Source organism: Poecilia formosa, unplaced genomic scaffold (assembly GCF_000485575.1).
Source record: "Poecilia formosa unplaced genomic scaffold, Poecilia_formosa-5.1.2 Scaffold81, whole genome shotgun sequence".
NCBI lineage: Eukaryota > Metazoa > Chordata > Actinopteri > Cyprinodontiformes > Poeciliidae > Poecilia > Poecilia formosa.
The window spans coordinates 798,007-812,574 of record NW_006800020.1 but is presented as its reverse complement, the minus strand read 5'-3'; the positions used below and the strand labels follow the sequence as shown (position 1 = coordinate 812,574).

General features: G+C 37.5%; 3 protein-coding genes across 3 annotated transcripts in view; 2 read left to right on the top strand and 1 right to left on the bottom strand.

Annotated features, from left to right (window-relative positions):
* Window positions 1-1,570: 1,570 nt before the first annotated feature.
* On the top strand, window positions 1,571-5,480 carry LOC103141238 (SH2 domain-containing protein 7-like). The gene is made up of 8 exons (XM_007556786.2): window positions 1,571-1,850; window positions 1,931-2,073; window positions 2,630-2,796; window positions 3,336-3,425; window positions 3,781-3,946; window positions 4,038-4,193; window positions 4,522-5,181; window positions 5,277-5,480. The coding sequence occupies exons 1-8, from the start codon at window positions 1,703-1,705 to the stop codon at window positions 5,319-5,321; spliced, it is 1,575 nt and encodes a 524-aa protein (XP_007556848.1). The 5' UTR covers window positions 1,571-1,702; the 3' UTR covers window positions 5,322-5,480.
* A 2,901-nt stretch (window positions 5,481-8,381) lies between these two features.
* On the bottom strand, window positions 8,382-14,167 carry cib2 (calcium and integrin binding family member 2). Its single transcript, XM_007556784.2, has 6 exons — window positions 13,850-14,167; window positions 11,875-11,909; window positions 9,828-9,939; window positions 9,251-9,398; window positions 8,955-9,150; window positions 8,382-8,848 (listed from the first exon to the last, which is right to left on the bottom strand). The coding sequence occupies exons 1-6, from the start codon at window positions 13,898-13,900 to the stop codon at window positions 8,827-8,829; spliced, it is 564 nt and encodes a 187-aa protein (XP_007556846.1). The 5' UTR covers window positions 13,901-14,167; the 3' UTR covers window positions 8,382-8,826.
* The window catches only part of dnaja (DnaJ heat shock protein family (Hsp40) member A), an 18,357-nt gene continuing 15,944 nt past the window's right edge, over window positions 12,156-14,568 (top strand). Inside the window, exon 1 of the mRNA XM_007556780.2 lies at window positions 12,156-12,160. The gene's annotated coding sequence lies outside the window, so the exon portion shown is untranslated. The remainder of the gene's footprint in view (window positions 12,161-14,568) is intronic.

Sequence of the window (14,568 nt, the reverse complement as noted above, 5' to 3'; positions counted from 1 at the left end):
AAGGGTAACAAGAAAAGAACCTTAACCTGTCATTCACAGGTTGTCATTCACAACACGAGAGGACCCAGATTTGGGTCCTCTCGTGAATGACAGGTTAAAACCTTCATAACCGTACTGTTGCAAAAATGACTGATAACATACTTAACAAAATAACATAAATAAATCATAAACCAACCATATTCAGAAGTTTGTTGCAATGAGAGACTTCTCTTTTAGAGACATTGTGAGGAACATCTGATTTTCAAGAAGAAAATAAAAAACATGTTTTTAAAAAAAATAAATAAATAAACAACCAGTCCACCTAACTGCAATGGCCTTTAAGTGTGCTCGGTGCAAATAAATGCACCGTTGAAGAAAATGCATTGTTGAAGCATTAATGCAGAACATTTGTAAGAATCTGTGAAATGCTTGGTAAATAAAATTAGGTTTGATGAGATCCAAGTTTTTTTTGTTGGGTTCTTTTTATGTTCTAAGGAGGAATATCACTGAACATCATCTCAAAACAGTCTCCAGAGCCTTTAAAATTTGAAAAATTTGTGTGGAGAAAAAAAATGGGTCGACATCGCTCCCACTACATGCAAGTACAATAAAAACTATTTACTTTCTCAAAGATTTATTTTGATTTTACTTTTTAACACTTGCACGCGACTGATCATCATATCATTTTAAAAATCACACAACATAAGTAGCAGGTAAAATGCAGCTCTAAATTAAACTAAGGTAATGAATGAATTAATTCAGGAAAAACAAACTATAAGCCATATTTGAAACATGATTTCTGCCTGAACTTAATAACTAGCCGCGCTACCTTTAGCGCAACATCAAAAGTGTTTGCCATAACTGCTAATGAGTACGTAACATCATTGTGGGGAATTCGGACCCACTTTTCTGTACAGAATTGTTCTACTGCAGCCACCCTAGAAGACATTAAAACAACGGCCTGTTTAAGGTCATACCACAACCTCCAAATTGGGTTTAAGTTCAGACTTTGACTAGCCCACTCCACGTCAATACCTCCATTAGAAATATAGTTGCCGAGAAAATTACTGATGTGTCTAATACTTATTTTCCCTACGAAGGGAGTAAACATGCTGGAGTTACGTTGCCATTGTAGAGGGGAATCTGAAATCGTGTCTTATTTGTTCTCCATGACACAGAGTATTTCTGCCTTTTGGCTCTCCCCCACTGGGACTTCCTACCATGCTTTACAGAGCCGAACCCAAATGATTCATGACAACAGTCTGAGCCATGGGGGGAATGAGTTGTGCTTTTTTTATGAGAACCTCAAAAGCAGACCCGGGGAAATGTCTCATCTTTTCAGAAGCTTATTAAACCCCATTGAAAACATATCAAACCTTCCCAAATATTTCCATCCCTCCGTCTGTTTAGGTCCTTCCTTACAAACTTGATCTGAATTCACAGCACCTCCCCTAAAAACACACACAGAAAAACACACTGACGCATCTTCTCATCCGTCACTACGGTAATCAGACGCTCCATGGGTAAAACATCTCCCCCTTTCAAACCAATGCATACGTTTGCTCACAAACCACTGTTTCTCTACACGTTGCTTTCCGTTTCTCTTCAGGAAGCGTTTGCTTTGTTCAACAACCCTCAGCTCTCTTTGTTATGCAAATGACTGTCGTGCCGTTGCGGAGTACCTCTGCTTTCCAGACCAGTGGAAAAATATGTGTAATTGTAAATGTCATCTGTCTATATCTCTCAGTGTGGGGTCACAATCAAACCATTTTCAGTTGGAGATTACAGAGGTTCAGAAGCTGAGAGGAGAATTTTAATGTTTGCTGCAATGACAAGGGGTTCAAATCTCACACTGGTAACCACAAGGACAGGTATGTACCCCACTCATCGAGAACTATTTTACTGGAACACAATGGGAGCTTTACAGTGAAATTTGATTCATTTTCTTCAGGGATTGAGAGGAGCTGCTGCGCACTGTGTCGACAACAGAAAGCCAAATCTGAAAATATTTGCTACTTTTCGCATTCAAGACAGAAGGAGGAATATCAGACGAAGACTCCCTGCATTAAGACACGTGTGAAGTTTTGTTTCAAGGTAAGAAATAAACCCGTCACTCGCAGCTTAAAGTTCATTTATGATTTAGCTATTTTAACCCGCCTGCAAAGTATATATTACATCAGTTGTTGTGAAAGGGTGACATAGGTCAGGCCTTTTCTATTTTTTGGATATTTAACTACGGGTTTGTTAATGCTAATAAATTCTATATATAAACAGTAAACAAATTGTGTACTATAATAGACAGGATGGGTTTATTTTTTTCCCCCTGTGCCGTAATCATAAAAAAATAACATACAACAAGGCCTTTTCTATTTTTTGGATATTTAACTACGGGTTTGTTAATGCTAATAAATTCTATATATAAACAGTAAACAAATTGTGTACTATAATAGACAGGATGGGTTTATTTTTTCCCCCTGTGCCGTAATCATAAAAAAATAACATACAACAAGAACATTGTGCTGCCTTCAGGCTTTGAGTGACGCCTCCTGGAAAATAAGCAAATTAGATTGTTAAAATACCGACCTGTTCTGGGCAGTGGGGAATAAATCCTGCTTGTGCTCACTGGACTCGCCTGTGTTACTTTGAACAGGACAAAGTGAGGATGGAGCAAAGGGAGCCGACTGTGGATCCTGCTGCTGAAGTTGCGGAGGGGAGGTTTAGAGAGTTGGCCACCAAGTGGTTCATAGATTCTCAACTGCCTTTTATTGTCAACAACGGCCTCTTCCCCAGCTGGTTCCTGGGCTTCATTAGCAGAAAGTAAGTATTCACAGAAGATGTCCTGTTATTTTGCACATTTCACACTCATGTGTAATGTAAACTTATTTTTAACACAAAAAAAAATCCTTGATACTGCTATTAGTTTTCTGTTTGCATGCATGTTTAATTCTTTGATAGATTTTAAATTGTAAAAAAAAAAAAATCAGAAACCTCGAGAAGCAGTTATGTCCATACAAGCCACAGACATGTTATCTGTGATGGAAAGTGTCCACTCTACAGAGTACGCCCACATCCACTTTTTGCCCTTTCCTCTGGCAGACACCACACTCCTACATAAAAAAGTATGTGGGACAGTTACTTAAGTACAATCAATGTCAGCTATTTCGAAAGGGCATGTTGTGAAATGGGTTTTTCCTTTAAGACAATGATACTTCCAAAGTGGAAATTTTTTTTTTTTAAAAAGTGCTTTACTCTCCCAGAAAAAAATATATATATTTTTTTAAAATGAGTTACAAATAGGCTTAAAATTTATATTTGAAGATGGTCTGATTTTCACACTGTTGTTGGTCTGTCTACAGAGATGCCGAGGACATGCTTAGAGAAAAAGAGCTTGGCAGTTTCCTGATTCGTCTCAGTGATAAAGCTATTGGATATATTCTGTCGTACAAGTGAGTACTGGTTTACTTCTATAAACCTGGTTCATTTATTTTTAATTGCTATTTTAAGCAGATTTTTCATATGAACAGATTTTTCATATGAACAGATTTTTCATAACTTCCTCATAAATTAACTCTGCTTCTTGGAATATTAAATAATAAAAATAAGCAGCACCATCAAATATGCCTTTATTTTTAGCACTCCATCCAAACTTTAGACTTTTGGAGCTTTGGAGACTCAGAAATGTCCAATGTAATTTTTTATTTTTTATTTTTTGGCCAATTTTACCATTAATTTAAAAGTTTGAGTTTTACATATGAAATAATTGCAACAGCTTTCTAAAAATATCCTGTTTTTCTTTTGCAGAGGCAGAGATCGATGTCGCCACTTTGTGATAAGCCAGAGCGAGACGGGACGGTTTATAGTGTGCGGAGACACAGAGGGACACAACACTTTGTTCGACCTAATAGAACACTATAAAACAAACCCAGTTGAGCCCTTTGGAGAATATCTGACATTTCCATGCTATGGGGTGAGTTTTCACTCATTTTACTTTTTTTTTTTTGTTTTGTTTTTTTAACAGGATTTGAGCAGTCTCCTAACTGTTGTTTTTGTTCTTATAGGATGTCAATGAGGACCTCTATGATATCATCCAGGTCAACCCCAGAGAAAAACCGGCTGCTCCTCTCAGAGCAGCAAAGAAAGTACATAAGCAGCAGATGAACTCAGCCACAGAGCAGCAACCAGTGCGGGCACCAAGGATTAACAGGACTCAAGAGGTGAGTCCAAAAATAAAAAAAATAATAGAAACATAAATATATATTTTCTACACTGTTATACTCTACCAATATTTTCTGTACGAAACATAAGACACGTAAATATATAATTTTGACTTCTATTTATTTACATACTTGTTCAACTTTATTGTGTTTTGGCATTGTCTTTAATTGTGAATTTATGAGAAGGAAACTGCAATTTCATTGTTGTGTCTACTATGACAAGTCTATCTTGATCTAATTATTTACTAACTTGTTTATCTGGAAATACAACAAAATTTTACATGATGGCCGGGTTTTCAAATAAATGTTTTTGTTTTCTTAAAAATAGGAAGTACCACCTTTGCCACGGAGGACCAGGCACGTTGAGAGCGCCCCAGTCAGTGACAACGATGGGGTTCTGTATGCTCAGCTTAGGAAGCAAACGCCTAGAACCCATCACACCTCCAGGGACAAGTCCCCTGGATCAAATCAAGGCAAAGCCGAGAGGCTGAACACTAAGGAGCAAAAGAACGGCAGGTGTAGTCCTTCATCTGACCCTGAATCTCTCTACTCTGAGCTCAACACGCTTGACAGCAAGAGCATGTCCCTGCCTCTGCTGGACAACATCTCTGATGGCGAACAATGCTACAGACTGAGCGTACCTCCGGACACGCCACCGCGACTTTCCCCGAGGCCAGTCCGGCAGGCCTCCGGCGGCATCTCACAGTCAAACAGCAGTCACAGCCTGGACGCCCTGAGTGACCACTCGGTCTATCACCTGGCTGGCAGCCACAGCCCAACAGCATCTGAAACGGCATCATCCACAGAGCAGCTCGAAGACTCCCTGTACGCCGAGGTCTCCATCGAAGCCCCCGTCGTTGATAACGACAACACTTATGAGATCCTCCCCAACCACAAGGAACCCGTCAAGCCCAAAGCCAACAGCAACACTCAAGAGCCTGGGGAGGAGACCAAACGCAAGTGTAGCCCCGGGTCCTGGGGGATAAAGGTGAGTTGCAAGCTTTTCTTTCAGTACTGCTTCATTTATTATTTATTTTTGCGTTATTTTCTAATATTGACAGGTTATATATTTACTTTTTGCAGAATGATAAATGGAAATGGCTTTTCCCTGAGACCAAGAGGAAGTGACAAACCAACTAACGAAGAAAAGGCTCACCTAATTTCACTTATCTAACACTATTTTGCTACTTCTGTTGTATATTTGCTTTCAATGTACATATTTATTTAAAACCGATCAAAGTTACCCTTGTACATCTGATTGAATTTATTAAAGTTGTTGAAAATGTCTAAAATTGCTTCATTAAGCCCATTTCAGTACATTAGACATATTCAAATCACTTTTTTTAAGAGCTACAACTAAACTACTGTGAGAGATAATAAGCACTAACTGCGTGTTCATATATGGGCATGTAACCATGGAGGAAAAACAAACATTTAACGGAAACTTTTATGTAAATTATTGTCATCTGGAAGGGAAGAACAAGCTGTAGGGGAGAATGTCAAATGTATTGCCTCACATGAGTTGCTGAAGATGTTTTACCTTTAGTCCAGATTAATGAGCCTGTTTGGCCACTTGGAAATAAGAAAATAAGCAAGGTTAATGATAGATGACCTCTGCTTCCTAATAAGGAAACACTAATGCAAAATGCTGAGCTGTTGTGGAACGGCAGAGGCATTTCTATGTGCAGATATCAAAATGCAAATAACTGCTGAATTAAAACGTAGGAGAAATACCTCCCAGCGTTATCAAAATTCTTGCTGTGTACGGGTCGCTCTTACTGCTTTAGCTCTCCATAGCTGCCTGGAGAAGCATTCCTGTAATGCAAGGCCTCGTGTGGGCACGTTCAGAGAAATACAGTGCGCTCACTGGGGAAAATTTCCTGAAAGGCGTGCAGCTGATATTTAAAAATGTTTTTTTGCTGCCATCAGAGCTTCACTTATTTTCACAGAAAGCTAATTTGCATAAAGATTTTTAAAAGTCCGCATTCAACAGCAATGGGGAAATAAGCAGAAGGTTCTAAAATCCCTTTTAGTATCTTTTATCATGTGCCTTTCTTTTTTCTTTACTTTTCTGGTTACTGCTTTACTGGGGCATATAAACGATGATAAAGCTCATATTCATGCTCGTGTGCCTACATGAATTTGTGCAGACACACGACGCAGTGTATCTGTACTAAAACAGAAATACATCAGTTGCAGCATTGCGTGTGAAACAGAAATTTTAGAAATTAGACTATAAGGTGTTTCCCCCTATAAGTCCTCTAAGGGAAAAAAAGGGTATGTTAAACTGCCGAAATGTTAATCATCCAGTTTTTGTGACCTTTCTGCTACCAGCTCTTTCACAACCAAGAACTGCATAATAAAATGTCGCTATTAAGAAAATTAATAACAGTGTAAAGTTGTAGCAGATCATCATGTAATAAGTGTGTGGTTGTGCAACAGTGGAAACAAACTACAAGTGGTGTAAAGCTGCAATGGATAATTATTGCATAAGTTCCTCATTGAGCAATACTGTCTCCGTATGATATTATGAAATACACTTCATCTACATCAAATTCACATAACATGAAACACTTCACATAGAAATGCTTATTGACTTATTCTTAGTCATTGCAGCACATAAATACACTCAGACTCATGTTATCCCACTGGAGCTGCGGCTTCATGTTTAAGGAGTGAATCTCCCCTCCATCAGCTCTAACTGTGTCCCCTATGGCTTATGTGTAAAATGTCTTATGGCTTCAGTGGGTTAGCGATCTTCCTAGTCTTCAATGCAGTGTGTGAGTTTTTTTCACTTTTGGTGTTAGAAACGTTTACTCATCGTCCCATTATCACGTTGCATTGTAGCTTTTTTGCTGATGATCCCAGTAATTATCGAGGCTCCTGAATATTTTATTAAAAAAATAAAGAAAAAATTGGGAGAGAAGAGAAGAGTAATCTATTTACTGCCCTCTCAAAAGAGTTTAAGTCAGTCAGACGAATACAGCCGTTTGGACAAAAGATTTATAGAACTACCTAAATATCCAGAAACAAAGTGGGCTTGGTACAGAGTGCAAAGAATCAACACAGAACACTGTGCTCAATACTTGCATAATGCAAATCCTTACCACCAAAACCAACACCTGGTAATCATCAACCATCCTGGGCAAGACCATTTCCTCTTGTTTTCCAATGAGATCGCCTCTGTGTGCAGGATTCAAGAATGTGTTTGAATACGGGGACAGATTATTCCTGACTACATCTTCCTGAAGTAAAATGATTATGTTAATTCCTAACAGAAAGCAGCTGTCCAAACCAACTTGGCACAAGATGAAAATATTCATTTGAGTTCAAATTCAAATGGATAACTTGATGTCACTGATGGAATCATGACCACTGCTTTCTAGCAGAAAAGGAAAATGTCCAGGGATAAGTTTGTGAACATATGACTTTGGGGATGGTGCTTAATTTAGAGTCAATTAAAAAAAAAAAAAGCATCAAATACATTTGGATAGTCAGCAATAGAGTAACGCAACACAACGTTCCATTAGAAGCAAAGGAAAAACCACATGCATATCTACACAAATTGCTCAAGTGAATCCTGCATATGTAAGCCACGCCCTTTGGTTCCCCAGCTGCATGTTCAGAAAGCACACAAGGCCTGTGACCTTTCCAGATTGACTAGTATGAAGTGAAAGGCAAAAGGGATTGATGACCATCTATGGGGAGCTAACATTCTATATTAAAATTTATTTTAATTGGTGACATGTAATGTTGAAAATTTCAGATAGCCAGAATTTTTTTTATAATCAGCTATAAGTCATAATCATCAAAATCATTAGAAAATACTTGAAATACATTGTTTATTTCAGCAACTCTATTTACTAAGTGAAACACATTATTTAGATTCATTACACACAGACTTACATTTTCAAGCCTTTATTTCTGTTAATTTCCACATACAGCTAATGAAAACATTTTCAATTAGACTACACCATCAGACCAATAAAAAATAATTTTAATACATAAATATATCCATCCATCCGTCCACCCATTTTCTGTACACCCTTGTCCCTTAGTGGGGTCAGGAGGGTTGCTGGTGCCTATCTCCAGCTAACATTCCAGGTGAGAGGCGGGGTACACCCTGGACAGGTCGCCAGTTCGTCGCAGGGCACATACATATATGCTTTATGAAAAATAACTTTAATCTGAATAAAGTTTTTATTTTCAAAAGGTTTGTTTAACATTGCTTCTGTCAGACTATCAGATGTAGCTCCACTCCAGCAGCTTGCCATCATCAGCATGCGAATGTGTGAGTGAAGAGAAATGGCTCATTTTATTGTGAAACATCTTTACGTGTCCAATTAAAGCCCTATTTAAGGCACATGTCATTTCATTTAATTCTATTTTTAATCTGACAAAAGAGACTCATGAGAACACAGATTCTTATTTACTAAACATGACTAGATTGGATTTTGAGGCAACTGTATACTTTTACCCTAAATTTGGGCTTGCAGGTTTTCTTTAGATAAGATCACATTCAGAAGAGTTTACTGCCTAACTGAAGGTCAGAGTGGTGATGTGGCAGGGATAGCTCTGGTTCAGTCCCCAGGTTTATGAAACTGCTGACATCCGAACGGTCAAACCATCCATCTCAGATACGGATATGAAAGGTGCTGGAAGAGTATAGAAAACAGCAGTGTTGATTTCAATTAATAGGAATGTTTTTTGGAGAAACAACTCTACAACATAGGGTAAAAACATTATTTAAGTTAGCATTACCTTAGAAAATCTGGAGCCCTGGATATCATGTTTTCAAAGTCAGTGTAGGAGAGTTTATTGTCTCCATCCAAATCTGCCTCCTCGATGGCTTTCTCACACACCAATTCAACCTCCTCAGGAGTCAACTCCTCCTTTGTCAGCTTATTTAAAGTTTTCTCAAGATCCTCCTTGCACAGGTAATTATCCACATTGTAATCTAAGATGGAAATAAATCTGAGTGAATTACTTTGAAACATAATTTCGTAAAATTAAATGTTATAAAAAGGCATAAATGCCTTTTTACATGTTGTTATTACCATATATCTTAAAGGCATAAATGGCCTTAAGTTCTCTTGGAGCCATTTCACTGAGGACTGAGAACATGTCTACAAATTCATTGAAACTGAGGTTCCCCATCCCATCCTCGGAGAATGACTCCACAATCCGATTGCGGAATGGGTTTTCCTGTACATCAGGCAAAAATATTCAGAGTGATACAAATGACGTTAAGCAAAAATATTCTGAAAATGTTCTCATTTTACATGAGAATCACTTATGGTTTTAGTGGCTGAGTAATTTGGCAAGACATTAATAAAAAGAGTTTTAGAAATAGGCATATGATTTTGCATACTGCATTTATTGGCCAAAAACTTCAGAAGATGCTATTCAAACCAATCTGGCCCAAAAATGTTTGGCTGGTTTCTTTAAGCTTTATACAATAAGATTAGGCTGATTATATATATATATTTGTGGCTAAAAATAAATGATGACCTCTAATCAAGAAATAGATGTAGGTTAACAGTTCAGAATGCAGGTGAAATTTTAAGAAAGACCAAAATGACAAATTATCAGATGTTTTGAAAAAGCTTTGAAAAATGATTATCTTTGTTATACCTTTAATTCTGGCATGTCAACAATCAGCGCTAAAGGCAGTTTACAATCCGGTTCATTGGTGTAGTCCATTGGTACAAGATGTGGAGCCAACTCATGATATCTGCTGTGCAACCTAAGGTTAAATACAAAGCAGATGGGAACAAATACAATTTATAATTTGCAAAATATACCATCCATGTTAAACTATGGATGGAAAGTTTAACACTTTCCATCCATAGTGTTAAAAATGACATCAGCCAAACCACCAAAGCTACAACAGCTTTGACCTTCCTTGCAAGGCTGTCTCTTGAGTTTAGAAGTGTAAGTAGGTATTTTTTATCCTTCATTCAGAAGCAAATTTGGTAGACAAGAAGGCATGGCTCTCTGCATACGAAGGAGGTAATTCGACAATAACAGACCTGAATTTAGACACGTGTAAAAGCTGCAGGACACGGGTCTTTGAGCAATGGATTTGAATACTCCTGCTAGCATGTTTTCTGCTAGCCGTGAATTTCTGGAAATGTATGCCACACCTTTTAACCACTGCAATTGATGGAACATTCTTTTTAAGGGAAAGTTGGCTACGCAAATTTAGTCTGTGTTGCCGCTGTGCCAAAAGGGAACTTGCAGAAACCCGTTGAGTAATATTAGTTACCATATGGATGTTAAACAGATATCTGAAAAGCTCACATTTAACTAAAACTTTTGCTTTACCCAACTTATTGTTTCCTCTTAGGACAAAATATGGCTACCCTCAAATTCATTTCGTAGAAAGTCATAAAGAGCCAGTATAAACACTCTATTTACTGTCACCTTTACTTTTCACAATCTTCTTTGTGAACCTTTTTTTTTTTTTTTAAAGATTTTTTTTATGGCTCAGGCAGCCTTTATTTGAGAGTGGTTAGATAGGAAAGTAGGTAAAAGTGGGGGAGGACATGTGGCAAAGGTCACCAGGTTTGGGACTTGAACCTGTAACCTCTACACTGATGACAAGGGCCTCCATATGAGGGTTGTGCTTTATCCCTGTGACACCACAGCATCCCCTTCTTTGCGAATCTTAACATAATAGCTTAATTTTTCAACGTCTATGAACTAAACATACACTGAAACATGAGCAACACTACTCAGCTCCATGAAGAAAAACATAGGTCGTTTTTGCATGTCAGTCTCCTGGTGAGTGATATGAAAGGAGAGGTGATGCTACCCATTAATTCATAATTTTTCAAGATTTTGAAGTGTCCTCATACTCCAGTGCAGCAAAATTCTCTTGATCTCCATGAACAACCTCCTCTAGCCTTCATATTTTAGTCAAGAGCAAGTTCTGAGATACTGAATGAGCCTTATTCACCGTCATTCTTGACCCCAGTTTTCTGTTTGTTTTCCTGACTGCATTTTGCTTACTGGCACTGATGAGCTCATTTGCCTGTAATCACTTAGGAAACACTTTATGCAAAGCAGATTACAAGTGAGAGACAACATTCAACCTTCATATGGTTAACAAACCTTTACATGACTTTTGGGTGATAAATCTGGTTAAACTGCAGACTAAAAGGCAACAGAAGAAGAGGGCAAAGTAAATCCAGCTTAAGTTTGTCAATGTTTTGGGCAACAGGAAAGGAGGAGTACTTGGAAGACATCAATGAATCAACTTAAAAGGAACCTTATCTCAGACCTACTCAAAATGTATCTGTTTCAACACAAATAAGAGTATTCAACAAACTCATATTTCATAAGGTACCTTTATCAAAAAGGTACCAAGATTCTCACACTATTCTGCCAAAGCCATTATTTTCCAGCTGGAAACTATCATCTTAGACTTTGAAATGTATTTCTCATAAATCTGTAGAACATCGGTAGAACATCTAAGATAACAGGAAGTCTGGAGAGGTTATTGTTTATTGTAGAACCTTGTTTAACGAGGAAACTTTAACATGCATTTAACATGCAGGCTAACATAATCACTGATTTCATGGTCAAAACATGTGGTCAAATGTTTAGTCTGGTGATCATCAGAACAAGCACATTGTCAATTAATCCGAATCAAACAATACAAAGAAAAATATCTTACCGCAAAATTTCTTTGCGAGTAAAAAATGTGCAGTCCTGCAATAAGAGTAGACAGAAGATCAAAGCTCTAGTTCAAAAGAAATGCAGTATTTAAGTCAATCAGACACAACACACTACTAACAGGTGGAAATAATAAAATGCTCATCTCCTTGTCATGTCACCTGTTAGATTGCCTGCAGTAGAGGAGCAAACTGTCCTCAGAGTTAACATGTTAGAAGCAGAAAAAATGGGACAAATTGTGATAGGTAGACGAATGGTCAGAGCATTTCCAAAAATGCAGCTCTTGTGTTGCATTGATGTTGCAGTTTAGTGTTTATAAAAAGTGCTCCAAGAAAGAAACAGTGATAAACTGAGTCACTGCTGCGCATAGGAGGCAAAGAGGCATGCTCATGCTGGTCATATTATTATGCCTCATTAATTGATGTGTATTTTTTTAATGACTTATTGTCTGAAATATAGCATCAGCCTGCATCAGTCACTCAGTGACCCATCTATCAAATCATATTAAATAGTGTTACAGATGTTCTAAATGTAGCACTGGTCTCACACTCGGTGCTACGTGGTTCTGCAACTTTTAAATGACTCTCTGCTTCAGGACACCTGGTTCGATATTAGCTCATTAACAGAGCTCTGTAGACATTGACTGCGTGTTAGTGAGGCATTTAGTTCAAGTGTATAGGACAAGGAACACATCTTAAAGTTACAGAACTCGGATCCTTGAGAACTGCAGTTTGAGACCGCCGATAAAAAGCTTGACCGAGTGTCTGGTTTCTCTAAAGCGCTGATGGCTGTGAGTACACACAGCAACATGATCTGCTGTTGTCTAATATGCATGTGTTTGCACATGTAATATCCAATAGCCCAACAGAAGAACGCCTTAGTTTACGTCAGCCTTTTGTACTAGCTGACCTGTGTTCGTAGGTGTAAGAAACAGTATACAGCTGTGGATTTCTAGAACAGAGTGTACTGTAAATGTCTGGAGTATAACAGTGATTGTGTCTTACACCATATGCTTTAGTTTAGTACGTATCCTATGTTTGTGTAAATGCCTCTGAAGCTCAGAAAGACGCTCGAGCTGTAGGGGTCAGAGCCTGAAAATCTGAATAGCAAAAAATACCAACAGGACAAAACAAAGAGCAATGGGATTCTAAGAGGAATGTTTAAAGAGCCACTATAGTAACCAGCGCGACTCTTGAGAACTAAGCTGAGTCCTGAGAGTAGAGTTTCACAGCATATCACTGGCTTGGCATCAATTATTAATCCCATAGCAAATCACAAGGTGAACTGTTGCACACGGAGTGGTGCATTATCAGACTGATACTTGGATTACTAGTTAAACTGGACAAATTTGTTTTTTTCATACAATGAGTTTGTGTCCATTCTTCAATGTCAAGTCTAATCTGATTGTCAAGTCAAACAGATCATTTTAAATCATTCCTTCATTGAACAAGGAGCTTAGAATACAATGCAATTAATTGTAGATACCAACTTCCTATTCTAAGTTTTCAATATGAAAAACAAAAGAACAATAATGCAAACAAGTATAGATAATGCCTAACATTAAAATAAATTACAACAAATAAAATGGAGTACAAAACTTCACTTTTGCAACATTATTTTTCTCTCATTGTCATCTTGTTCTGAAAAGACTAGAGCAGGGACAATTGCATTGATAAACCTTAAAAGTCCTATATGCTCTGTTAAGTAACCTAACAGAAACTGAACAGAAACTTGACACACTTTTTTACTGTTCTAAAGTCCTTAGAGTAATAATAATAATAATAAAAAACAAACTCAGTCAGACCTCGAAGGAAAAAAAGCCTGAATGGTTCATCTCTAACTTTATCTAAATATCTTTCAATTCAAAATGCTTATAATATGTTTTGTATAAGAAATATTTTTTTCTTGTAAGGAAGCTATGCATCACTTTCCTCCATCCTCCATCATAATACAAACAAAGCATGCATTCATCTTACCTGATAAGCATCAAGTTGCTCGTCTGTGAATATTGTTTGCTTATTACCCATCTTTATCAAGTAATTTGTTGCTTGTACACATTCAAAGCAAAGAACGTCCACCACCTTTTCTCAGAGAAAGGCATTTAGGGGGTCGGTGGAGTCAAAGTCTCCACACAAGTTGAGCCGAGTATTGTTGCAAGAACTTAAAAAAGATTGTTGTTGATGTCCATTCAGGAGATTCCTGCCATGAGAGCAAACATTTGCTGGAAAATAAAATTAAAAAAGACCGTGGAGCTGGTGTCTTGTCACAGTTGAGCCAGAGAAGTGGATTTTTCTGTAAGCCCTGTTCAGCGCAAACTGATCTGCTTCTCCTTAAGAACCCAGGTGGTGTTTCCAACAGGGTGCAGACAAACCAATCAGACAACCCACAGGTAGATAAATAAGTAAACTTGAACTAGAACCTGCTGGCAACAAGGTTGATATAACAGCAAAGAAGGTCCTAGAACTTCTATTGTGAACTATCACTTTATTTGATAAATATTGAAAAAAAATATTCTAAGGAGATCGTTTAATGAGAGGCCTAATTTATATTAAATCCTGTTAATTATAAAGACCTATATAGTACCTTACTTCTAGTATTGAGAGCCTACATTGATTATAAAAGTCCAGGTAGTAATTTGATTAACTAAAGTTAGACGTTTAATAATAATAATAATAATAATAATAATAATAATAAT